General features: G+C 43.2%; 1 protein-coding gene across 5 annotated transcripts; it reads left to right on the top strand.

Moving 5' to 3' along the window:
- The first annotated feature begins 238 nt into the window (after window positions 1-238).
- LOC102542114 (uncharacterized) lies at window positions 239-25,289 on the top strand. 5 transcript variants are annotated; one of them, XM_072966421.1, is made up of 4 exons: window positions 17,206-17,545; window positions 21,003-21,129; window positions 23,684-23,761; window positions 23,904-24,086. In XM_072966421.1, exons 1-4 carry the CDS (start codon window positions 17,321-17,323, stop codon window positions 23,951-23,953), a joined length of 480 nt encoding a protein of 159 aa, XP_072822522.1. In that variant the 5' UTR covers window positions 17,206-17,320; the 3' UTR covers window positions 23,954-24,086. The 5 variants fall into 5 exon arrangements, with proteins under 5 accessions (XP_072822520.1, XP_072822518.1, XP_072822522.1 ...); XM_072966419.1 differs by lacking the exons at window positions 17,206-17,545; window positions 21,003-21,129 and adding exons at window positions 239-381; window positions 1,684-1,810 and having other exon boundaries at window positions 23,684-25,289; XM_072966417.1 differs by lacking the exons at window positions 17,206-17,545; window positions 21,003-21,129; window positions 23,684-23,761; window positions 23,904-24,086 and adding exons at window positions 239-381; window positions 1,684-1,810; window positions 5,974-10,638.
- The last annotated feature ends 2,236 nt before the right edge of the window (window positions 25,290-27,525 follow it).

Raw genomic sequence — 27,525 nt, 5'->3', positions numbered from 1 at the left:
GGGAACTACATTACCCAGAAGACCCCGGGACAAGAGACGGCAGTTGTGGGCCAACGACGGACCAGGAGGCGGGACTTCCATGCGTGCGCAGCGCGCCGGGGCCGGACTTCTGGCGTCCTCATTGTGGCGGTCGCTTTTGCTCCTCTCGGGTCGGCTCCGGCTCCGGAACGCTGGGTCAGGACTGAGGTGACGTGACTGGGAAGGTCCGATAGCAGCCGTTGTCCTCGCTGCACTGAGGCGGGTTCGAGGCTCCGCGACGCTGCCTGGGGACCCCGCGCCAGTCCCGGGATACAGACCGCCGCGCCCGCGTCCCTCTCCGCTCCCGCCGCGCTCCGCTCTCAGACCCCGATGGCGGCGGCTGCGCTGAGGGACCCGCCGCAGGTGAACGCGCGTCCTCCGGGCCCGCACCGCCCTCTCCCGCCGGACACGAGAGCCCGAGTGCGGGGCGCCTGCTCGCGTGCCTGCGGCCCGGGCCCCGGGGTCCAGGCCTGGGAGGTGGTGGAGGGCGGGGCCGTGTTTCTGACAGACGGCGACGGCGCGGGGGGAACCCGCAGGTGCGGAGGCCTGGAGGCCGGGCTGAGGCGGGGGGTCGGGAAACCTGGGTCAGTCTTAGGTCTGCGGGACACAGTGTGAGGCGGTATCACGCCTGACTGGCCGTCAGAGAGGTTGTCCATTCGTTCTGAGAGACCTGGGAGCCGCGGAAGGTTGTGAACAGAAGAGAGATAGTCTGCGTTAGGGCTTTAAGTTTTCAAAAAGCTGCTCAAAGAGCGAACAGACTGGAAAGGCGATGACAAGGACAGAGAGGCACAAGGAGTTGAGTCCTGTCCAGGATCACAACACTGAGGACTGAGACGCAGGGGTCAGTGAGCCCGAGGTCACTAGGTTTCAGGGCTGGGTGTGGATACAGGAGAGCCCTGCACACGGGAGCCTAGCGATGGTTGCCTTCCTCTACCTACAGGTGCTGAACGTTGAAAAAGCACTTAGGGATCCTACACAAGACGGGGGGATGGCCCCAGTCCCTCACTGGTTCTAGGTGGCTAACATTGAAACAAAGAACAGAGGCAAGGCGGACTGTCCTGATCAAAAGAGCAATCAAGGGTTTCCCTGGCTACGGGACCCGTCATACAGAGAACTGGGGTTGTAGTAGGTCGTTTGATTTTTGTCAAGCACTCCGGGTGCCTTAATTCAAGTACCTGCGTGAGTCCTGAGAGATGCCTGTGGCGCGGGGCAGGGAGATGGCAGAGCCGAGGAGTGTAACTATGGAATCTGAAGATGTGAGAACGAAGGTTTGGTCAACTGAATGATATGCACACCAAGAGGAAGTGTGAGTCAAGGGCCCAGGGCTCTGGTATTCGGGACTTAAGGGTAAAGAGCAGCCCGTGTGTGGCTGTATCTTGGAGGCACATTGTGGGACACCTTAAGGGAACTGCTTGGCGGAAGGGACTGGGTCCTGCAGACCAGGCCATAACTTAGACGGAGTTTAGCCCCTGTCTGTCGTTGCTGAGCGCTGAATACAGTGAGTAAGGGACTGAGGAGAGAGTGGGCATCTGTGTCACCAGGGCCTGGTATCTTCTCTGAGGGGGGAGCTCTGGAGGAGGATGACTGTGGGGTACATGTGTGAGCAGATGGATTGTGGGTTCTCAGAGAGAATGTTTACATTTTCATCTATTCCATTCATGACAGGGTGGTGTGACCTTTGAGGACATTGCTGTGCACTTCTCCTGGGAGGAATGGTGCCTCCTTGATGAGGCTCAGAGACACCTATACTTCAGTGTGATGCTGGAGAACTATGCACTTATATCCTCACTGGGTAAGACCCTCATCTCCCCACTGCCCTAGTCTAGGCTCTGTATCCTGCCTCACTCCCCTTTCCCCAAGGGTTGCTCCAACCTTCTCACATGGGGACCTGGTCACTGCTTGTTTCCCCAGCTTTCTGGGTGACTGCTGTGATAACTAGGGTTGTTTTGTTTGCGCTGCTCTTGTCTCTCCCTGCATCCTGGGTACGGTCCATACTCACTGAGATGGATTTGAGGTCAGTAGTCTTGCAGTGAGGCTAATGGATTGCACCATGCTTGCACTTTCCCTAGCCAGGTCGTATATCCAGGTCCCTGGCACTTGTGTGTCCCGGGGGTTTGTTCCCTTTTATTATCTGACATTTCCTTGTGCCTGCCTATGGCAGGAATTGAAGGTATTGTCGTGGCCATTACCTGGACCATGGGCTGTTTTTTAAGGCTATCCTGTATGGTTCTGTTTGCAGTGTTTAGATCTCTTTTCTCACTAACGTTAATCATTTCTAGCTTTTGATTTAAAATGAGAGACATGTGACTCTTCCTTTCACTTGAGCACTTAGAGGCCATTGTAAGATTCTTAATTGGCCTAATTTTAATATTGCTGTATCTCAGGAAACAGGGACGCTTCAGGAGAGGGAGAGAGACGGGGAATCACCAATTGGTTGAACAGTCAGAACACATATAATGTTTATTGATTAAGTTTCTCTTTTATATGGGTGCAGTTTTTGGCACCCCCAACAATTATAGTAGTCACACCAAAGATAATAATAATGAAAAAGTTGAAATATTGCAAAAATTACCAAAATGTGCCACAAAGACATGAAGTGAGCAGATGCTGTTGAAAAAATGGTACCATTAAACTTGCTTGACATAGGTTACCACAGACCTTCAATTTGTAAAAAAATGCCTTATCCATAAAGCACAGTAAAATGAGGTATACCTTGTACTTGTGTTGTTTCTATACCTTGGCTATTGTGAATAATGCTGCAGTGAACATGGGTGTGCAAATATCTCTCTGAGATACTGATTTTGTTTCCTTTAGAAATATACAGGATGTGTAGTAGTTCTATTTTTAATTTTTTCTCTTTCTGGTTTTAATTTTTGAGGCACTTCCATACTGTTTTCCATAATGGCTGTACCTGTTTACATTCCTACCAACAGTGTACAAGGGTTTCTTTTTCTTCATATCCTCATGAACACATATCACTTGTCTTTTTGATAATAGTGTTCTTCACAGGTGTGAAGTGATATCTCATTGTGGTTTGGATTTGCATTTCTCAGATGTTAGTGATATTGACCATCTTTTTATGTACTTATTGATCATTTATATATCTTTGGATAAATGTCTGTTCAGAGCCTTTGCTCATTTTTAATTGGATTTTTTAGTTTTTTATTATTGGGTTGTATGAATTCTTTATATTTTCCAACATTAGTGTCAAGGAGCTTTTTCTCTCTTTTCTTCTAAACATTTTATAATTTCAGGTCTTATGTTTTAAGTTTCTAATCCATTTCAATTTAATTTTTATGAGTAGTATAAATAAGGGGCTAGTTTCTCTCTCTTTTTTTTTCTTTTGCATATGGATATCCAGTTTTCCCATCACCATTTATAGACGAGACTATCCTTTCTCCATTGCGTGTTCTTCTTGTGCCTATCAAATATTAGTTGATCATATATATGTGGGTTTTATTCCTGGGCTCTCTGTTCTGTTCCATTGGTCTATATGTTTGATTTTATGCTAGTACCACACTGTGTTGATTACCATAGCTTTGTGATATTTTGAAATCAGAAAGTGTCATGCCTCTAACTTTTTTCTTCTTTCTGAAGATTGCTTTAACTATCTGGGATTTTTTTGTGGTACCATATGAATTTTAGGATTGTTTTTTCTATTTCTGTGAAAATGTCTTTGGAATTTTGATACGGATTGTTTTGAATTTGTAAATTGCTCTTGGTAAAATTAACAATGTTAATTCTTCTAATCCAAGAACACTAGATATCTTTCCATTTATTTGTTTCTTCTTCAATTTTTTTCATCATTGTCTTAAAATTTTCAGAATACAGATCTTTCACCTCCTAGATTAAATTTACTCCTGAGTATTTTATTCTTTGTGATGCTATTTTAAATGAGATTGTTTTCTTAGTTTTCTTTTCAGACAGTTTATTAACAGTGTATATAAATGCAACTGAATTTTGTGTATATATTTTTTTTATCCTGCAACTTTACTGAATTCATTTATTAGGGTGGAATATGGGGGGGTTGCATATAAAAGTATATGATCTACAAACAGTTTTACTTTTCATTCTGATTTGGATGCCTTTTCTTTCTTCTTCTTCTGTAATTTGTCTGGGACTTCCAGTACTATGTTGAATAAAAGTGGGGGGAGTAAGCATCCTTGTCTTGTTCCTGATGTTAGAGGAAAAGCTTTTAGCTTTTGATTGTTGAATATGATGTTAGCTGTGGACTTCTCAGATGGGTTAAGGTACATACCTTCTATACCTAACTTGTTGAGGGTACTTACCATGAAAGGATATTAAATTTTGTTAAATGCTTTTTTTGGCATCTGTTGATATGACTATTATTTTTATCCTTCATTTTATTAATCTCATGTGTCACATTTATTGATTTGCACATGATGTTGAACCATCCTTTCATCCCAGGGATATATCCTAGTTGATTGTGATGTATGATCCTTTTAATGTGCTATTGTATTTGGTTTGCAAGTATTTTGTTAAGAATTTTTGCATCTTTATTCATCAGAAATATTGACCTGTAATTTTCTTCTGTTGCATTAGTCTTACATGATTTTGATATTAGGATAATGCTGGTCTCATAATATGAGCTTGGAAGTGGTCCCTCTTCAATCTTTTGGAAGACTTTGAGAAGGATTGATGTTAATTCTTAAATATTTAATAGAATTCCCAGTGATTCTCCCTAGTCTTGGGCTTTTCTTTGTTGGGAAATTTTTTAATTAGTGATTTAATCTCCTTACCAGTTATAGATCTATTCAGATTTCCTATTTCTTCATGGTTCCCTTTTGGTTGTATGTCTTTAGGAGTTTGTCCATTTCTTCTAGGTTAGGTTATCCAGTTTGTTGGCAAAGAATTGTCCATTGTAGTTTCCTCTGATTGATTTTATTCCTGCAGTGTCAGTTGTGATGTTTCCTCTTTTATTTTTGATTTTGAATCGTCTTTCTTTCATAGTTAAGGAAAGTTTTGTCAATTTATCTTTTCAAAAAAAAGCAACTCTTAGTTTCATTGGTGTTTTCTACCATTTTTCTGGTCTCTATTTCATTTATTTCTTTTCTGATCTTTGTTATTTGCCTCCTTCTCCTAACTTTAACCTTAGTTTGTTCTTTTTCTGGTACCTTGAGGTATAGAGATAGGTTGTTTATTTGAGAGCATTCTCTTTTGTTAATGTAGGCATTTATTGGCATAAACTTTACTCTTACGATTGCTTTTGTGCACCCCATAAGTTTTGGTGTGTTTTGTTTTCATTTTCGTTTGAGTATATTTGAAATTGTTTTCTTTGACCCATTGGTTGTTCAGGAGTGTGTCATTTAAGTTCCACGTATTTGTGAATTTTCTAGCTCTCCTCTAAATCTATTAGTGATTTGTAGTTTCATACCATTATGGTTGGAAAAGATACTCAATATGATTTCTGCCTTCTTAATTTTGTTAAGACTTGTTTTGTGACCTAACTTTGGTGTATCCTAGAGAATGTTCTGTGTGCACTTGAGAAGAATATGTATTCTGCTGCAGGTGGGTGGCATCGTTTGTACATGTCATTAGGTCCATTTGGTCTTAGTTGCAGTGCAGCTCCAACATTTTCTTACCGTTTTTTTCTCATCTATCATCCATTGTTGAAAATGGTGTTTGACTCCATACTATTACTGCATTGCCGTCTATTTCTGACTTCAGTTTTGTTACTATTTGCTTAATGTAGTTAGGTGCTCCAATGTTGGGTGCCTATGCTTATAATTGTTATTTCCTCTTGATGAATTGACTGCTTTATCACTGTGCAATGATCTTCTTTGTCTCTTGTGACAGTTATTTACTTAAAAGTCTGTTTTGCCTGACATAGTATAGTTATCCCTGTTCTTTTTTGGTTTCGCTCACACATTTGTGGTTCTGTTGTTTCTTCCAAGAAAGTGAATGTGTACTTCACCAGCATTTCTTTGCATTCAGGTTTCTGGAGTGGAGAAGAGGATGTTAAGGCACCCTTTGAGCAGAGTGTTTCTGTAGTAATGTCACAGGCCAGGACTTCCAAAGAACCTTTATCTTCCCAGAAGACTCACCCCTGTGAGATGTGTAGTCCAGTCTTGAGAGCTGAGTCCATTCTTCATTTGGCTGAGCAGCTGGGAACACAACACAGCCAGAAACTATTCAAGTGTGGGGCATGTACAAAAGGATTTTATTTCAGTACAAACCTTCAACAGCACCAGGAGCAGCACATGGGAGAAAAACCGTTCGTAAGCAGCATGGACAAGGCCTTATTTGTGAAGAGCTGCAATTTGCATGTGTCAGAGGAGGCTTTTACCTATGAAGAGGTGGATAAGGACTTCCTGACCACCTTGGGACATCTGAAGCAGGGAGAAACAGGGAAGCAGGCCATTCACACCAGGGAGAAGCCAAACACAATCACCCAGAGCAGTGAAACTTTACAAAGCACTGGGGGAGAATGCAAGAAAGCTTCTCGCCCCAAAGACACACTTGTTCAGGACCAGGGTGTCTACACTAAAAGACAGTGTTTTGTGTGCAGTGAATGTGGGAAAGCATTCAGGTACAAATCGTCATTTCTCGTGCACCAGAGAGTTCACACTGGTGACAGGCTTTATGTCTGTGGTGACTATGGAAAATCCTTTAGGGGAAACTCAGCCCTCAATCAACATAGAAAAATTCACACTGGGGCAAGGCAGTATAAGTGCAGCAAATGTGGGAAATCCTTTAGCCAAGAATTTGTCCTCATTTATCCTCAGAGGAGTCACACTGGAGAAGATCATCACGCATGCCACAAATGTGCACAATCTTTTAGCCACAGCTCCATCTTCGTTCAACAACAGACAGTTCACACTGGAGACATGAGTTATGAGTGCACTGAATGTGGGAAGTCCTTTAGACGAAAATCTGACCTCACTGAGCACTGGAGGGTTCACACAGGAGAAAGGCCTTATGAGTGCAGTGAATGTGGGAAATCTTTTACTTCTAGCTCTGCCCTCCGTTATCATCAGAGAGTTCACACTGGAGAAAAGCCTTATAAATGTAGGGACTGTGGGAAATCTTTTACGTCTAGCTCTGGCCTACGTTATCATCAGAGAGTTCACACAGGAGAAAGGCCATATGAATGTACTGATTGTGGGAAATCTTTTACCCAAATAAATCACCTCATTATACACCGAAGAGTTCACACAGGAGAAAGGCCTTATAAGTGCAGCGAATGTGGGAAATCCTTTAGCCACAAATCTTACCTCTCTCAACACCAGAGAGTTCACACTGGAGAAAGGCCTTATGAGTGCTGTGAATGTGGGAAATCTTTCACCTCTGGTTCCGCCCTCTGTTATCATCAGAGAGTTCACACAGGAGAAAAACCGTATGAGTGCAGTGAATGTGGGAAATCATTTACCAATGGACCAATACTCATTCGACACCGTAGAATTCACACAGGAGAAAGACCTTATGAATGCAATCAGTGTGGAAAATCTTTTACTCAAAGAAATCATCTTAATATACACCGGAGAGTTCATACAGGAGAAAGGCCTTACGAATGCAGCGAATGTGGGAAATCTTTTACCTCTGGCTCTGCCCTTCGTTATCATCAGAAAATTCACATTGGAGAAAGGCCTTATGAATGCAAGGAATGTGAAAAGTCTTTTACCTGTAGCTCTGCCCTCCGTTGTCATCAGAGAGTTCACACAGGAGAAAGGCCTTTTGAGTGCAGTGAATGTGGGAAATGTTTTAGGGATAGTTCCCAACTGAATCAACACCAGAGAGTTCACACTGGAGAAAAGCCTTATGAATGTAGTGATTGTGGAAGATCCTTTAGCCAGAATTCATACCTCTCTAAACACCGGAGAGTTCATACTGGAGAAAGGCCTTATGAGTGCAGTGAATGTGAGAAATCTTTTACTTCTGTTTCTGCCCTTGGCTATCATCAGAGAGTTCACACTGGAGAGCGGCCTTATAAGTGCAGTGAATGTGGGAAATCTTTTACCAATAGCTCGATACTCATTCGACATCGTAGAGTTCACACAGGAGAAAGGCCTCATGAGTGCAGTGACTGTGGGAAGTCCTTTACCCAAAGAATTCACCTCGTAATTCACCGGAGAGTTCACACAGGAGAAAGGCCTTATGAGTGCAGTGAATGTGGGAAATCTTTTACCTCTCGTTCCACCCTCCATTATCATCAGAGAGTTCACACTGGAGAAAAGCCTTATGACTGCAGTGAATGTGGGAAATCTTTTAGCCGAAAATCTAATCTCTCTCAGCACCAGAGAATTCACACTGGAGAAAGGACTTAGATGTGTAAGAAGTATGTAATTTCCTTGTTCAGTGCAATGGCACTGAAAGAAACTGAGGCTCTAATTGAACTGAATTCAAACACAACAGTAGGGAGATAGCTCACGACCTTCAGTTATGTGGGATGCATGTGTGGCTATGTCGCAGTTTCTTACCTGCCCAGGGCTCTTGGCAGATTTATTATTGCCGGTTTCTTCAGCCAGATCCATCTCATCTCTATAATCTGGCAGGTCCCCACAGTATGCATCAGTCACTAGCCCAGTCTGCTCAGGGGTGCTGACTTCTCTCATTTGTTGGAGGAAATTAGGAATAGCTTGAGCCCTTCAGATGTCCTCATTCCCTTCTCTGACCAGCTTGAGCTTGGGCCTGACCCAGTGCTGGCCCAGAGAACATCATATGAGTTCATCTGGCAGCTTGCAGAGAAGGACTACCATTTTCAGGGACCTATTGGCCTCAAGATAGTTGTGATGAATTTTTCCAGCTCCCAAGTCACCAGCTCAAGAACTGTCAGCTCCACATTGCTTTGGTTTGTCCAATAACAAAGGCCTTATTGTTTAAGTCCTCTTTAATCTTGGACGTTCTGTTTACCATGTGAGGTGGGCTCTACAGGCATGAAGGGGTGAGCAACTTTTATGGAGGTCTCAAACTTTCTGTGCCTCAGAGGAGACATTACAGAGGCTTACCAGTTTCTGCCAAATTTGTGTTGCTGCCCGTGGCCTCCTAAAAGACTGCAGGGCTTTCTTGCCCTCATTTGAGGCCAGGATGCTATGAGTTTTAGGATGCTCAGTGATCACCCTGAGGAGAGGCCAAGTGTGACAACCTTAGGAGCTTCTGGGAGTAGCATGAATTCTTTCCCTTGTTTACAGGAGATGTCAGCCCTGTTGAGGGGAATTGTTTCCCCAGGTCCTGCAAAGAGCCATGTGTCCACAGTTCAGTGGGTGATAGTCACTAGGGCTCAGGGCTCAGGGAAAACCAGGATTACTACAAAAACACCAGCTTATAGGGATTCTAGGCGACTGCAGCCGAGTAGATGGAAAATACCTGTTTTCAGCGTGCATCCAGGAATGTCTGTGACAATGGCTGTGCAAGATCAGTATGTACATAAATCTGAGGTCCTCTAGGCATAATTATCTTGTGTAGCTTAAGTCATCGTCATTGACAATAATGAAAAGGTTTTGTAGATTCCTGTACCCTCTCATTGATACTCATCTCAAGGTTATTACTGCACAGGCAGGTTTAGAAAAAGAGAGGGGGGGAAAAACTGTGGTCCACAGATGTGTATCTTGTGACTTGAGTGGCAGGTCCTTCATTGCCCACTCTACAAGACTGACCTCCAGAAGGCATGAGAAGGTGGCATGAATGTTGGATTGCCAAATCTCTTTTCTAAAACGAGTTTGACATAGAGTTTTTATCTTGAACCATTTTTAAAAGCTATTTGGTAAGTTCTGATATGTGTGTGAAACTGAAACCATCATCTGTCACATATATTTATCTCATGACCTTTTATAATCTTTCCCTGCCCTGCACAGCCCTCCAAGGAACCATCGACTTACTTTCCATTAGAACAGGTACTTTGCATTTTCTAGAGTTCATATGGTGGACATCAAGATACTTACTGTTGTTCATGCCTTTATTTATGTTGCATAAATACTTGGAGATTCATCAATGATACTTGAGTAGCTCGTACTTTTTTTTTCCTCTAAGAAATACTCTTCTCTTTATATATCCCACTGTTAGTTTATCCATTCATTTGCTTATGGACATGTGGTATTTCTAGTTTTTGAATATTGGGAAAAAGCTGTTATAAACATTTGTGTGTAATTCTTTGTATGGATATATGTTTCATTTATCTTTTGTCAGTAATGCAGTGCAAAGTCTGAGTCATCGGGTAGGTGAGTGTTTAGCTTAAACAAACTAGCAAATTGTGATCTGAACCAATTTTACCTTTTTGCATTTTTACCAGCAGTGTATGAGAGTTCCACATCTTAGTGAATACTTGGTCAGTCGTTCTTAATTCTGACCCTTTTTGTAAGTTTGTCATGCTATCTGACTTTTTTACTTGGATTTCTCTAAGGATTCATGATGAGCATTTTTCAGATGTGTATTTGCTATCTCTGTGTAGTGAAATGTTCATATCTTCTGCCTATTCTGTGAATTTTGGCTAATTTTTTTCTTTAACAAAAGAACAGTGAGACAAAGATGTATTGGAATTTCACTCGTTTTGTGACTTTTTACTTTATGGTTAGTTGTTTTTAATGCCAGAATAATATGATCTATAATTTTTTCAGTTTTTATATGCTGTGTGCAATGTAATGGACACATATACCAGACACTTAATTTTAGTCTGTATTACTTACATATTCTCCATCGCTTTTTAAAGTCTAGGCATTTAATAATACCACAAACCCTTGCTTAGTAGAGTACACTCCTTTTCCTGGTCTATCATCTGGGGGTTAGTCAGTTGAAGCAGATACCTCAGGGGGACCACATTGCGTCAGGATGGACACAGTGTTTTTTGAGTCCCAAAGCCAAGTAGGGAGGGAAGTAGGGCAGTGATCTGACTCCCCAGGCCCCAGGTCAGGCAGCCTGGATTTGAATCCTAATTGTGAAATACCGCTGTGACTCACAGTTAAATGATCCTCCACCGACTCTGGGCCTCAGTTTCCCCCTTTGTAAAAGAGATATAAGGGAGGAGGTGACGGGCTGAGGGGCTCCTTTTCTGCACCCACCACTGCACCAGGCCTCCTGGGGCCTTGGCAGCTCTAGCCTCCGCCTTCAGTGAAATTCCCTGGCCAGGCCCCCTTTGCTTTATGAGCATATTCTCTTTCATTCTCACCCCTGAGGATGCAGGGGGAATCGAGGGTCAGAACGATGAAGTGGGTTCCCCGAGGTCACACAGTGGACAAGTGTATGACTGAAGATGCTGGATTCAGACCCCGAGTCTAGGTTAGAGCTGGGGATGTTTAATCCCTTTACCTCAGCATGTGAGCCCTCAGCCCAGGATAGGCACGTGGCGAGGACCAAGGGGTCTCGGCTGCTGCCGCTGTTACCGTTGTTGGACCTGTCGGCATGTCCCCACTTACGCCTGCCCTCTCAGTCCTCATGGGAGTGCCCCTGTCTGTCACCTCCAGTGGCTTCCCCCACAGGAGGCTCTTCTCTCAGTTGCAATTGCATTATGTCCAAAGGCCACACCTTCCCCTTCGAGCACAGCACGGGACTCAGTGCTCAAGAATAGGCAGCTTGGGGCAGGTCTCTGCACCTTCATCAGCGGCTAAGTGACAGGCTCTGATCCCATCCAACAACCCACTGTGAAGCCTCAGTTTGCCTTTTCAGGTGTTTGATCTTCACCCTGGAGTGTCAGAAACAGCCCAGCCCAGAGGACCCATTACCAGGAGGTGGTAATGGAGACATCTGGGCTCTTGGCCTCACTGGGTAAGGGCTCACCTCTGCTCCATTCAGGGCACCTGCTGCCACTTGATCCTGTCCTCTAGTCCAGGATGGCTGGTTGGGAAGACCGGTGGCATATACCATCTTCCCCTGCAGTCCTCGCCATGTTCTGGACCCATTTCCTCTATTCTTACCTCCCTGTGTCTGCACCAAGGATCTTTGGTTTTAAAAAAAATAGACCTTCTAAACATAAATCCTTACCCCACTGCCCAGCACTGTGGCCACATCTGAGATCACCATTTCAGATTCCACAGGCGGGGAGCTCACTGGCCCAGCCTAGTTGGGTCAGGTGTCCTCTTGGCCCAATTATCAGGGTCATGGGTGGTGGGCAGGGTCAGAGAAGAGGGTGAGTCAGGCAGTACTTTTTGAAGCCACTTGCCATGAGTCCACCCAGCGTATCTTCCTAAGCAATACCGTTGCAGTTAAAGTGGTCTCCTGAAGGTTGCGCCATCACCCCTTGTTTCTTGAGGCCTGAGCCACGCTCCTGCGCTGGTTCAGGAGATGATATTAGAGAGTCCACCGATCTGACATCAGATGGCATGCCAGGACACCTTGAGAAAGCGGATGCTTTCCCCTGCTCGTTTCGTTCCCTTGCTGCTGTCAGGAGAAAGTCTTGGAATAGAGCTGGATCTCTCTTGCCCCATCCCCACCCACTGTCACTAACATCCCTTTTCAACAGAGAGCAGGCCTCAGGAAGTCTCTGGGACTTCAGAGCAATCTTTTGATTTCATCGTATTTTTGTGGTAAATTTCCATTTGTCACAAGTCAAACTGGTTTTCCCATTAGCAGAGAGATATAAATAGACATTTTAGCATATAATCTATATAAGAAAAATAAAATGTAGGTCATTTTAAATAGAATTATAACACTGGCCACAGCTAAGGTCCCCTAAGCACAGACCAGGTGTCAGGTCTGTTGCAGGCATTGTCCAAGTTCCACTCATTGAATTCCAACATCTTACTGTCCTCAGCAAAGTAAGGAAAATACAGCCACTGAGCGAGTCCCTCAGGAACCTCAGCTTACTCAATGTAGAATATGTGCCTTTATTATGAGGTGCCAACCTGTGCTTTCTTACCCGCTAGAAGTCCTTTTTTTAAAATGAAATAGAAGTGACTATAGATGATAACTGGTGTCTTTACTGGACCAAATCACTGTGTGGGTTTTTTGATTTTTAAAAAATTTCATAAGTCTATGAAATATCAAAATCTGGGAATGACCAAGTCATCCCCTCACACAGATTCCCATTCCCTGATCATTAAATACTCCAGACCACCTCCCTCTCACCTCATGGTTACCTTCTCCAAGAATGCTGATCCCACATGGGGCTGTGAGCTGTTTCCTCCTGGAGCCAGAGCTTCTGGTGAGACTCCCAAACCTGCCGCTCACAAGCTGTGCGGCCTCAGGCAAGTTTCTGAACCTTTCTGTGGCTCAGGTTCATCCTTCACAAAATGGGGTAGTATGGTATCTATGTCACAGCATTATTGTTTGTCTAAATGGGTTCCTGTGTGAAAACAGAATGGTCTGTACTTCCTGACTATGCATGTCTGAGGTGATGATCTCTGCTGGATCATTATGTTTTTGTTTTTGATTTTTTATTTCTCTCCAGGTATTTTTTAATTTCTTCTTGACTTCTTCAGTGATCAGTGACCAGTTGGTTGTTTAGCCTCCATGTGTTTGTATTTTTTGCAGTTTTTTTATGTAGTTGATTTTTACTCTCATAGTGTTGAGGTTAGAAAAGGTGCTTGAAAAGTATGAAGAGTTGTGGTTAGAGAAGGATTTTTGAAAAGATAAAACAAAATTGACAAACATGTAGCCAGACAAATCAAGAAAAAGAAAAGAGAGGGCCTAAATCAAGTTTCCAGCATAGCCATGGGCTCAGCTTAATTCTCTCACATATTAGAACTCAGGATATGCATTTTTTATGTTTTGGGAGAATGATTTGCAAATGGAATCCATAGTAGTATTTTACTAAGATGGCTTTGATGCGTGCAAGTGTTAAAACATCCTGTCAGATCTAGTGAAAGCAAGACACAAAAAATAATGTGACTAGAAGATTGTAAAATACAAACAGCAAGGTAAGCAGGGAGGTAAAGAATCTCAAAGCTAAAGGTTATCCTATATGACATCATGTTTTATATGGATATAATATCTTCATTATCATTAATATTTTGCTCTCTTCTCTCTGGAAAGAGCTCTGATGATCCACTTGTGATTCAGTAGGTTTCTAGTGTGTCATGTAGAAGTCATGAGATGGCTTCTTCTAACAAATCACATCAGGATCACACACACTGACAAAAGTACCTTTCAATCCCTTTGTGGAGAGTGAAATTTTCTTGGTTACACCATAATTGCGCTCACATAGAACCTCTGTAATTAGGGGAAATTTAATGGCCTTTATTTTCTCAAAAAACTGCAGTTTCTAAAGGGCCAAGTGTCCAATAATGAAAGCAAATCCAGAATTTTCAGGCCCTACTTCTCTCTAATTAAAACAATTTCTGTTAATCCTCATAGGAAACCAGTAGTGCTACTTGTATATGACTTAATTTCATTTCAGAGGTTTTATATAAACTACATTCTTTTCCTTCTTATAATTCACTTTAATTTCTTGGTATTTTTTTTCTTTTCTTTGTTTTTGATTTTTTGGTTACTTTTTTTTTTAAATTTCTTGGTATTTTTATTGTACTACCAATTACCTAATTTTGTTCAATTTTGTGGAATGCTATATAAATCAATACACTCACTGAGAACATTCTTACCCAGTCCATACATATATGATTTTTTTTCATGCATAAGTTTGATTAAATTATTTTTCAGTTTGAGAAGAGGTATAAATCAAGATGTTTTTGCATCTCAATTTACAGTCCATTTTAATATTTTATTGCATTACCTATTTTCTCTTCAAGTTGATAATCACGTTTAATACATATGCTCCTATAAATTAATTCAATATGTAAATATAGTAACATGTGTTTCCAGGCTCACTACTATGTACTATTAACCCAACTATGTTGTTTTATTTTTTTGCCAAAATAAGCTGTTGGATATATTTATAAGTTCTTTATATAAACTTTTTATTATCCTTTAAATAAGTTTTAACTAATAAGCTCTGAAACATTAGCATTATATTTGAAATACATAAAGTAAATGATCTCTTGTATTTTTATTCATAATGATCTTTCTGCATAGAAACTTGGCTTATACCTATTTTTATTTAGAGGTGGTTTTTATAATTTCTGGTTTAATTTCCAAGTTTTAAAAGTTTTTTTCAATTGTCACATTTCTTACTTTTGCTGTTTTTCAAATTTTTGTTTATATGTCAGTAACATGTTTGCTTTAAATTTTTAAATAGGAGGAAGCTCCTTACAGAATAACTATTGATTTTTAATTTTTATTGCTCCTTACAGAATTACTATTGATTTTAAATTTTATTTAATTTTTATTTTATTTATTTTAAATTTTTAAAATTTTTATATACATACCCATAATTTATTGTTAATTGTAATATTTCAAATGATTTTTTAAAGGATTCTCAGCTATGCATAGATCAACTTTTGGTATGAATATTACTTCTTCATTATCTCTAAATATAATTCATAAATATTTTCCTAATCTTATAGCATTGAAAATGCCATCAATTCCCAGTACCTGCCTACAAAACAAATAAACAAAATACCCTCCAAAAAAAGAAAATGCCAGACACATCTCACCTATAAATCTTTCAAATATATCTCTAAAGTACAAGTTCTCTTTCATTATAATTGCAATAGCATTTTCACACCAGCAGAAATACTAATAATTTAGAATTCAATTTTCCCCTTTTGTAAGATTTGTTTTTCATAATCATTAAATCACAAACAGTATGCTCCCATTTTATGTTCATATTCTGCATCTTAGTTCTTTTTTATTTCATAGGTTTGTCCTACATTCTTGTGTTATATTTGTCTTATATGATGGTGGGACTAGGTCATCTGTCTGGTATAATTACATCTTCTAAGGTAATTGTGTCTATTTGATGGCCTCAACATGTTCTCCATTGCTTCCAATAAAAGTATGGAGCCAGAGGCATTAATCACATTCACTCTGGTCACAGTGCTCTACAGGCAGGGCTGAGACTTCTGTTTTCAACACTAACATAGTCTGAAGTCTGGATGTCTTCTGTTTTTCGAAGTTAATGGTTGATGCAATAAAAATTTGTATCCTAGGGCAAGTCAAGGAAATTTAAACAAAAAATTTTCTCTGCACTTTGACTTCCTCTTTCCCTTCTACCGTGCATTGTGTATCTGCATTATGCATCCACCAAACCTCCCCATCGGCAGAAATACCTGTTCAGCTATAAAGAGCAACATTTTCCTAGCACCAACAAGATGACTCCTTCAAAGATAACATGCCTTCCTGGTCTTGTAAGGGGTCATAATGATGCACCACTTTGTACTTGCAGTTTTGGCTCGTGCAAAATACTGCATTTAATGTACAGCCTTCTGTCTCCAAAACCTATTATATAACTATGCTTTGACTTCTAACAGGCAGAACAGTCCTCAGAGTTTTCTGAGAGGTGCTTCCCAGGTTATAACAATGTGTCTCAAATAAAAATTTCCATTTCTTCCTTAGATAGACTGATTAATTTTTGTCAACACTTTGCATACTGGGTCCAGCTGTTGTTAGGGTTTGTTTTTCATCCAGCGTCATTTTTTTCTCCACTGGAATTTTATCTGTTGTGCTAGCTGCCCTTTGAAGTTATTTGATTGAAGTAATTGGTGATCATTGATTAAATTCATTATTTTATGAGCTTTAGATCTGTCTGTAGTCTACCTATTTTCTTCCCCTGAGCTTACAGGTTTTCTTTTTCTTTTTTTTAAACATAAAATTACCAATCCTCAAGTTAACCAAAAGTTGTTCTGGGCTCCTAGAGATAATCTTCTCTTCGTATCAGATTGCTCTGTAGTTTCTTCCATTTTAGACCTCTCCAATGGATTAATGCCTCAGTTTTCTTTGTCTTTTCCATGTGATTTTTTTTTATGCTGGAAAAATGTATTCTACCTAATTTTATCAGAACTTATGGATATATTATCTAGAAATAATTTATAGAGAAATTTTCCTAATTTTCTATTTGTTTACTGTAAAGTGCACTCTGTACATCAGAGTAAAGAAAATGCATGCTTCCTTCGCTCTCCTTAGCCATTTTCAAAATGGCCCTTGGACATCTTGCATGCCATGTCTCTGGGCAACTTCCCTGGTCATCTTGGCCGTTTCTCCTGGAATTGAGAACTACATGACCCAGAATGCCTTGCGTGGGACCCAGGGCTTTTGAACCAATACTCAGAAGAACAGGTGTTTCCGTTTGGGCACGGGGGTTGGGCGGGACTTCCTGGCTCCTCCTCCAAGCAGCCATTTTAACTGCTTTGGGGCCGCTCCGCCCCAGGAACGCTGAGTCCGGGCTGAGGTGACGGGACTGTGGAGGTCTGAGGGGAGACGCTGGCCCCGCTACACCGAGGCGGGTTCGAGGCTCTGCGACCCCCTCGGGGGGCCCCCGCGTCCCACCCTTTTCCCCGCAGCACTCCACCCTCAGACCCCGATGGTGGCGGCCCCGCTGAGAGACCCGCCGCAGGTGGACGCGCGTCCTCCGGGCCCGCACCGCCCTCTCCCGCCGGACACGAGAGCCGCGAGTGCGGGGCGCCTGCTCGCGTGCCTGCGGCCCGGGCCCCGGGGTCCAGGCCGGGGAGGCGCCCGCGGGCGGGGCCGTGTTTCTGACAGACGGTGTGACGGCGCGGGGAGGGGCCCCCAGGCGGGGTTCCGGCAGGTGCGGAGGCCTGGAGGCCGGGCTGAGGCGGGAGGATTCGGGAAACCTGGGGTCGGTCTTATGTCGGCCGGGAAAAAACAACGTGAAGCGAAGCTAAACCGGGGAAACAGGTTGTTCATTACTGTGAGAACTGTAGAAGCCATGGGGAGTTTTAAGAAAGGAGGGGCACGATCTACGTACAGGTTAAAGCGTTCCCACGGGCTCTTTAAAGGAAGAACAGTGGAGTGCGGGATGAGGACATTGAGGCGCTGGGAGGTTGAATCTTTGTTCAGGGTCACACAGCTGGTAAGAGCAGACACTGAGCATTGAGATTAGACAGGCAGCCTGGGTCACCTGTCTCCAGGGTCAGGGAAGGGTACAGGGAGGCAGTGAGCACAAGGAACTCTACCTTGGATCCGTTCCTCTGAGGCCTGCCTCTTTGCATAGGTTCCCATGGCTGCAGAGCGTTTACGGGATTTGCACAGGTACGTGGAGGGTGTCCCGGCTCCACACCCCACTCCTGTGTTCTCTGAATCGTGGTTTCCTGAGATTCTTAATGCTAGTCCTCCAATTCTTGGGTCTGGGGTCCCTGAAGAAACCTCAAACCCAGGGTCCTAAGTACATGTCGTGCTTTATACAGAGGTGTTTCCATTACTGGCAACCAGTGTAAACAGGTGTGGAGTGTTCTTGCAGGCACCAGTTCCAAGATTTCTAAACGCTTAGAGGTAAAACTGAGCAGGGATTGTTTAGGAAACCAGGGATTGTTTAGGAAACCATAGATCTCCTTTCTTTTAGGTGAAAACAAAGCGGCGTCAGGAGTCAGTACAGAAACGGTTGCCTGAAAAGATGGGTATCTCTTCAAGTTGTGAGGGGAGGTTTGAATCAAAGTGGGCAGGTGATCTTACCAAGGTCTTAACAGGCTCCAACTGGCTGTAGAGTGGAGAACAGACAGGCATGGGGAAGCGGGGTGGAAATCAGGGTAGAGGCTACTGTCTTCATCTAAGTGAGGGTTAATGGACCATACTGGTGGCTTAGGGAAAGTGGTTGGATTCTGGTCATGTTTTAAAAGAAACAGTGAGATTTTTCTAATATGAACGGGGAGGGAGTAAAACAAAGCGCCAGCGGCGGCCACCATGACAAGAGGGGCCCCAGGTCAGATGGAGAGGGGACCCTGGAGCTCAGGCCTGGTGACAGAACAGAAGCTGGAGTGTGGGAGCTGCTGCCTCCCCACAGTGGAGGGCCTGGACTCTGCATTCGGGTGTAGGGTGAGACTGACTGCATTCTTGAGACCAGAGCTGACATCTGCCAACCGGCCTTGGTTGGCTGAGGGTCTGCATCCTGGCCAGGACCTCACTTTGGGGTGGAGCTGGGGCTGATGTTGCTCTGTACCCACGAACTCCCAGTTTGTACACTAAACAATCCATTTTGTTACTTGTACTTGTTACTTGAACCACTGAAAGAGTAATGAGATACATATATTTTTACTTTTATGATGGCCTTGTAATATTCTAAAGCTTCACACACAAAAAAGAAGTCAGAGATGGCTCCAGGGTTTTCAGTCTTAGCAGCAGTAAGGATGGAAACTCCATCTGGGATGAGAAGGATTTAAGTAAGTGATATTCAATGGGGGTAGCAAGAGCTTTGTTTTAGCCGTATTTGAAGTCTGAGGTGTATTGGAGATCACTGAGTGGAGGCATGAAAGGGGCAGCTGAACACATAAGTCTGGAAATGTTGGGAGGTGGTACAGGATGGTGACATCTAAAATGTGGATGGCACTGTGTAGACCAGGTTTAATAAGCTGTGGTGACATTTAGGAGGGACAATCTTCAGGATAGGGTGAAAAGCCGTTAGGCAGCCGGGAAAGGGACAGTGGGGCTGTGGACGGGATCTCTTGCTTGAGTACCTGCGCCATGGTGTTGGGCTTAACAAGCCAAAATGAGGAAGGTAAGTGGCCACAGAGGAGGATGTTTTGGAGGCAAGATAGAGTGGCTGGTGACCAAACATTCTAAGGGGAAAATTGACCTGAGATGATGAGGAGGTCTAGAAGTAGTCGAGGCAAGTTGACAGTCAGGCTGGAGCTGGTGCTTACCTCCCTATGGACTCTGCAGGTTTTTTTTTTTTTTTTGATGACTTTGGTGTGCTCTGGCATGTTTCATTCACCCTGGATGAACAAAATCAGGGTGAAATGTGGTCATTTATGAGCAACAGTAGGCCTCAGTGGGCCACCAATGGGCTGGGATTTGCATGAGGGTTAAGTGGACAGAGGAAGGTTGTGACTGGTTAGGGAACAGCAGGTACAGCATGGAAGTGGAATAGGCCATGGGGTCTGAAATTACAGGAGATTCTGTGTGGCTCAGTCTGAAGTGGGGATTGGAGCCTGGCAGGGAGGCCTTTATGGAAGATTGTGGTGCTGTCCCTGCTAGTGGGATTTGTGGGAAGTCTAGGGAAATAAAGGATCCTGTATGAATCTGCCAAGCATATTCTAGGTACTCTCTGCTGAATTTTGGTGTAAGGCCCAAAATTAAGTCCCAGTGTTATATGCTGCCATGACATGTGCTGAAACTGAGAGGACCTCATGTGGTCTGAGCACCAGTTCGCACCTCACTCTACTCCAGTGGATAAGGTCTCCTAACCAAACAACCTGTTTTTATAAAGGGGATTGTATAAGGAGACCAGGTGTAATTGCTGCTTATCCTTTTGTAGTGGGTTTCAGTTCCCTGTCAGACCTTGGAGTTATTCAGGAAAGGAAATTGTATCCTCCCGTGGGAACCAAGGGCATCTTACCCTCTTGATACTACAGAGCTTACCCACAGCCCTTAGTTGTTCATCTTTTCCAGAGTGTAACTCCATGTAGCCTTATGTGGTGTGTAATGTCCTCCTATTCCAGACTGGGTATAGATTAGTAAGATGCTACTGATTGCATCTGGCCAGTGTCAGCTGCCCTGTGTTTGGCCATCCCCATACCTCTAGGTACAATTTCACCCTCACCAGTGAAGTGAAAAGGAGGTGATCAAAATACTTCAGCAGTGGGGAGGCTAGGGAGATGCTTCTGGATTGGGACAGTGAGGTGGTGGTGGCCATGGGCATGTGGCTGTGGCATCTAGAGATGTGAGGGATGTGCAGTTTAAAGAGTGATGTGTACTTGGAGGAGGGGTATGTCTGGTGGCCCCAGGCCCCTGCTGTTGGGACTTACATGACCTTGATCATACCGGGGGTATTACCTGGCAGAGGTGCTGATGCCTCTGTGTCAGGCCCACAGTTTGGATGTCTGTGCACCTAACTCTTGTTGCTGATGGCTGAATCTAGTAGTCAGGGGGCCCATAGGGAGACAGTAGCACCAGTGGCACCAGGGCTTAGTTCTTCCTCTGACTGGGGAGATTGGGAGGAGGATGGGCATAGAATAGATACCTGGAGGAATGGATCATAGGTCCTCAGGAGATGGGCTTGTTTGTGGTCTCATCTGTCCTAATCACGACAGGGCAGTGTGACTTTTGAAGACGTGGCCATGAACTTTTCCTGGGAGGAATGGGGTCTCCTTGATGAGGCTCAGAGATGCCTGCACCACGATGTGATGCTGGAGAACCTGGCACTTATAACCTCCCTGGGTAAGGCCCTCGCACCCACCCCTGTGCCCTGAGCTAGTCTCTGCCCCTCCCCTTTATCCATTGGCACATCTGCCCTTCTCACATCAGGACTTTGGGTGCTGCTTTGTGGTGGGGCTGAGGTGGGAGCACTTCTCTTCTTGAGCAGCCCCTACTCCGGCTACCTGTCACCTAACAGGGATGGGTCCAGAGTCAGGAGTCTTGCAGGCATGAATCCTACCTTGTTTACCCTCTCAGCTTAGCCAGGTGAATTTTCCAGATCCAAGGCACTTGTGTACCATAGGTTCTACAGTCTTCCTCGAGCTAACGTTTCCTCATTCTTACTTGTGCCAGAAATTGCTATCACTAACTTGATCACTTTTTTTTAAGTATAGTTGATTTGTACTGTTGTATTGGTTTTAGGTGTACAGCATAGTGATTCCATATTTTTTTATTTTGTTTTTCAAAATTTTATGCAATTTTTAAAAGTTATTTCTGTACACAGTTACTACAAAATATTGGCTGTATTCCCTGTGCTGTACAGTACATCCTTGAGCCAGTCACACACCCAGTAGTTTGTACCTCCCACTCCTCACCTCTGTATTGCCCCTCTCCCTCTCCCACTGGTAACCGCTAATTTGGTCTCTGTATCTGTGAGTCTCCTTTTTTTTGTTCACTATTTTGTTGTATCTATTAGACTCCACGTATAAATGGTATCATAAAGTATTTGTCTGTCTTTGTCTGACTTACTTCACTTAGCATAATGCCTTCCAAGTCCATCCACATTGCTGCAAATGGCAAAATTTCATTCTTTATGACTGAGTAGTATTATATAATAATATAATATAAGTAATGTATACACACGCACACACACATATGTACACCACTTCTTTATCCACTCATCTGTTGATGGACACTTGGGTTGGTTCCACATCTTGCCAGTTGTAAATAATGCACCTATAAACATTGGGATGCATGTATTTTTTCAAATTAGTGTTTTTGCTTTTATCGGATATATACCGAGGGGTGGGAGCTCTGTGTTTTGGTTTGTGAGAAACCTCCAAACTGTTTTCCACAGTGGCTGCACCAAATTACATTCCCACCAACAATGCATGAGGTTCTTTTGTCCGCATGCTTGCCATCATTTGCTATTTGTGTTCTTTTTGATGACAGCCATTCTGACAGCTTTGAGGTGATATCTAATTCTGGTTTTGATTTGAGTTTCCCTGATGATTAGCAACGCTGAGCATCTTTTCATGTGCTTGTTTTCCGTCTGGATTTCCTCTTTGGAAAAATGTATGTTCACTTCTTCTACCCATTTTTAAATTGAGTTGTTTGGTTATTTGATGTTAAGTTGTCTGAGCTGCTTATGTATGTTGGATATTAATGCCTCATCAGTCATATCATTTGCAAATATTTTCTCCCATTCAGTAGGTTGTCTTTTTTGTCGATGGTTTCCTTTGCTGTGCAAAAGCTTTTAGGTTTAAATAGGCCCCGTATGTTTATTTTTGCTTTTATTTTCTTTAGGAGACAGATCCAAAAAAGTAGTGCTGCAATTTATGCCACAGTGTTCTGTGTGTTCCTCTAGGGGTTTTATAGTATGACCTGGTCACTCTTATGTGGACCGTGAAGTATTCCTGAAAGACACTCCTCTGGGGTTTTTTTTTTGTAATATTTAGTTTTCTTTCTTGTGATCTGTCACGTGCTGAGTTATTTTTGGCTAGTCCTGAATGTTCACTTGTCCTCTCTTTACCTTAGTACTTAAATCATTCAGGTTCTTTTTAGTTGCTCATCAGTGGGGTCTGGTGGAGAGGAAAGAAATCCAACTACAGCAGGAGGAATTCAAACATGGCCTGGCCCTGAGAAGTGGCTCCTGAGGGAGGGCATGATGTCAGGTCTGTATACAAATCATAGCAGAAATCTGTCCTTTTTGACTAGCCTTTTGGTGCCAATCACAGTGGTGTCCACACCTCATTTCCGCCTGTCCTTCTGCATTCTTCAGTTAGCCACCTTCTCAGCTCTGTTACCTGTCACTTCTTACTAGCAGCTCAAAGATAAGTCTTACCTCCCTGGAATACATGTCTCAGTGCTTTGTAACACTGGTCTGTCTGGAGGGTTGCCCAGCATTGGCTTGTACCTTTTGTGTCATGGGGTGTGCACATTCTTAATTTTTGTTTTTGTTGTTTGGTTTTTTTTCACATTCTTAATTTTTGAATACCAGCTTCTCTGTTGCAGTTGGATTTTCCTGGGCCTGGGTTCAGCCTGCTGCAGAGCACTCGTGTGTCACCATCAGGCAAGGTCCTGCTGAATGTTGTTTGCAGCAGAATGAGCTGTGGACCCTGCCTCTTCTTTGTGTTGCTTCCTGTGGCTGTGTCTTTCACTTTGTTAGGCCTCCCCTTTCTGAGATCTTTAAAGGGCCAGTACTGCAAAGCATCCCCATCCTCACCTTGAACCTAACCAACTTGTCTTGTAGACAGTCCTGAGGACTCATTCTTGGGTTTATGAGACACACATATGTAATGGGGCTTTCTCCTCACACGAGTCAACATGCACTTCACCAGCATTTCTCTGCTTTCAGGTTGTTGGCATGGAGCAGATGAGGCACTTTCTGAGCAGAAAATTCAAGGAGGGTCACAGATCAGGACTGTCAAGGCAGGTCTGTTTCCCCAGAAGGCCAACCCCTATGAGGTGTGCAGCCCAGTCTTCAGTGACATTTTTCACCTGGCTAAGTACCAGGGAACACATTGTGGGCAGAAACTACACACATTGGGGCCATGTGAGAAACCATTCTGTTTCAGAGCAAACTTCCATCAGCACCAGAAGCACCACATTGGAGAGGAACCTTTGAGAAATGATGTGAGGAGATACTTGTTTGTGAACAACTGCAAATTCTACATATCAAGGAAGCCCTTTACCTCTGGGGCAGTCGAGAAGGACTTTCTGGGCGACTCAGAATTTCTTCACCAACAGGCCACAAACACCTGGGAGAAGTCAAATAGTGGAGCTGAGTGTGAGGCTGCATTTTCAGGGAAAAAAATTCATCATAACCAGGGAGACTGCACAAAGACTTTGAGCTGCAAACACACACTTGTTCAGCACCAGAGAGTCGTCATGAGGGGAAGATGTTACATGTGCAGTGAATGTGGGAAATCATTTAGCAAAAGCTCCCACCTCATTCGACATTGGAGTATTCACACTGGAGAAAGGCCTTATGAGTGCAGTGAATGTGGGAAATCTTCCAGCCAAAGCTCAAATCTCATTCAACATCGGAGAGTTCACACTGGAGAAAGACCTTACAAGTGCAGTGAATGTGGAAAAGTCTTTATCCAAAGATCACATCTCATTCAACATGGGAGAGTTCACACTGGAAGGTCTTATGAATGTAAAGAATGTGGGAAATCTTTTAGCAGAAGCCACAGCCTCAGTCACCATCGGAGTGTTCATACTGGGAAAAGGCCTTATGAATGTAGCCAGTGTGGGAAATCATTTTCCCAAAACTCTGTGCTCCTTCAGCATCAGAGGGTTCACACTGGAGAAAGTCCCTTTGAGTGCAGTGAATGTAGGAAATCTTTTCGTCAAAGCTCTGCACTCCTTCAGCATCAGAGAGTTCATACTGGAGAAAAGCCTTATGAGTGCAGTGAGTGTGGGAAGTCCTTTAGATACATCTCTAACCTCATTACACATCGGAGAGTTCACACTGGAGAAAGGCCTTATGAGTGTAGTGAATGTGGGAAGTCCTTTAAGAAAAGCTCTTCACTCCTTCAACATCAGAGGGTTCACACTGGTAAAAGGCCTTATGAATGTAGCGAATGTGGAAAATCATTTCGCCAAAATGTTGTGCTGCTTCAACATCGGAGAGTTCACACTGGAGAAAGGCCTTACCAGTGCAGTGAATGTGGGAAGTCATTTAGATATATCTCCAACCTCACTACTCATCGGAGGGTTCACACTGGAGAGAGGCCTTATGAGTGCAGTGAATGTGGGAGATCCTTTAGCCAAAGCTCTAACCTCATCACACATCGAAGAATTCACACTGGAAAAAGGCCTTAAAATTTGGGGAATATGCTCAGTTCTCTACCTACAGCTCCAGTGTCCTAAATCACTGTTTACACTGGATCAAGCCCTTATGAATGCGGTGAATGTCGTAAGGGTATTAGCCCAAGGTCTTTACTCTTTGGATACCACACATTTCACAAGGGAAAAAACACCTTACATGTGCAGGGATGTACAGTTTCCTTTTTCAGTGTATCAACACTTGGGATCCCTCATGATGGTGCTGTCTGAATTGAACCTCTTAAATCCAAATATCTGCAAACATCCCAGGTATCTGGGAGCTACATTGTACTTTTAAATCTGCCCAGGCCCTTTGCCAGATTTCTGTCACTGACAGTTTCTGTGGCTCAAGCCATTTCACCTCTGCTGCCTAGCTGGTGCTCACAGTGTAGAGCATTCACCCACCCCAGTGTGTTCAGGGAAACACTGGTGTTTTCCCATTCTCAGGAGGGGATTAGCGAGAAGCCAGAGCGCTTACTCCTTAATCCTTTCCTGTTGCTTTGATGAGTTAAGTCACTGACCTGACCCATTTTTGGCCCAGAGGACTCTGCTTGTGGCCTGCAAAAATGGACTACCTTTATTCAGGGATATTGTTCCTGTCACCGTGACTCCTGTGGTGGAATTATCTAGCCCTCAGCTCAAGCCCAGGAACAGCCTGCCTCCCATTGCTCTAGTTTATGCAATAATAAAAGCCTTACTGTTTAAGCCACCTTTAATTTTGAGGTTCCATTCACTGTGGGAGGCGATTTGAAAATGGTTGGGTTCTGCTACCATAAAGGAGTGAACAACTTTTGTTGGGAGTTCCAAACTCTGTGTGCTTCAAGGGCACAGTATGATGGCAGAATACATCTCTCTCCATTTTGGCCTTGTTTGAGTTGCTGCCCAAGGCCTCCAAATAAAGACTACAGAGCTTTATGGTCCCTCATTTGTAGCCTGAATGCCACGATTTTTTCTAGGTTCAGGAGTCAATAGGAGGAAGGAGCAGTTGTTGTAACAACCTTCGGTGCTTCTGAGAGCAACATCCAATTGTCTTGTTCACAGGAGACGTTAACTGGTGCTCAGCACTGATGAGAATCTTCTCCCAGGTTCTGCAGTGGAGCCAGTTGCCCTGATGTGCAGAATTCTGTAGGGTAGCATCACTGGTTGTAAGATTATAGGGGAAATAATTGTTACAGAAACACTGGATTAATAGTGGGAGGAGGACACTTAAAAGCTGGTTGGAATGTGTCTCTTAAAGAGGCATTCACAATGTTCAGTCACTGTGGCTGTGAAGGATGAGCAGGTGCAGAAATTCTCAGACTTCTGAGCTGGGAATCTTGTAGAGCAGAGGGTGTTATGAGAGAAAATAATCTGAAGGTTCTGTGGATTTCCATAGCCTCTCTGGGCCATCGTCCTCAAGGCCATTTCTGTGCAAGCAGAAGAACAAGGATATGGAGGAGGGATATCGCTTCATCGAATAATGGACTCTGTGACCCAGCCAGTATTCCTGTTGAATCACGTAGGAAGTGTTTACTCTTTTCCCCCCAGATGGCCCCATGTGACATTTATTTTGAAATTTGTCAGTGATGCTTATATTAATTCATTCTTTTTATATTGATGAGAAGTACGATGTACTGTGGGTTTATTCCTTTGTCTGTTTATGCGTATTTGAGTTGTTTCCAGTTTCTGACAGTTTTAAGTAAAACTGCTGTGGGCATGTGAATCCACTTCTTCATGTGGTTACGTCTCACTCTTTCTATTTTAATACTCTGAGGTTCAGTGCTTGGGACACAGGGTTAGTTAATGTGTAGCTTTTTATAGAACTCCATAGTATGATCTGAAATGTTTGTGTCCTTTGGTATTCCTACCAGAACAGTTTGGGACTTCCAGATCTTCCTTATCCCTTGCCAATATGTTTAGTCTTCTTATACTTTTGACCTTTTAAGTAAATACGTAGCAGTATCTCACTGTGGTTTTAGTTGTATTTCTTAGATGTTTTTTGATGTGGAGCATTTTTTCATTTCCCACTTGTATGTTCTCTTTAGTAAAATGTCTTTTTATAATTCTTGTCCACTTAGGAGGCAGGGTAATTTGCTTGTTAATGGAGGTACTGGGGATTGAACCTAGGACCTCATGCATGCTAGGTGTGCACTCTACCACTGAGCGATACCCTCCCCTGCTTTTTGTCCATTTTTTAAAATGAATTGATTGTTTCTCTCTTTATTAACAAATAAGATAATGAAACAAAGAAGACTTATTTGAAATTCCATTCTTTAGATATGTGACTCCTGCTGTAAGAAATAATTATTACTGAATACTGAAATGCTGTTTCCTAAGTTCTTCTGCACGCAGTGGCTACATACAGAATACACTTTTAAGTTTAATCTG

This window comes from Vicugna pacos, chromosome 9, assembly GCF_048564905.1.
Source record: "Vicugna pacos chromosome 9, VicPac4, whole genome shotgun sequence".
NCBI lineage: Eukaryota > Metazoa > Chordata > Mammalia > Artiodactyla > Camelidae > Vicugna > Vicugna pacos.
This window is presented reverse-complemented; position numbering and strand designations above follow the sequence as displayed.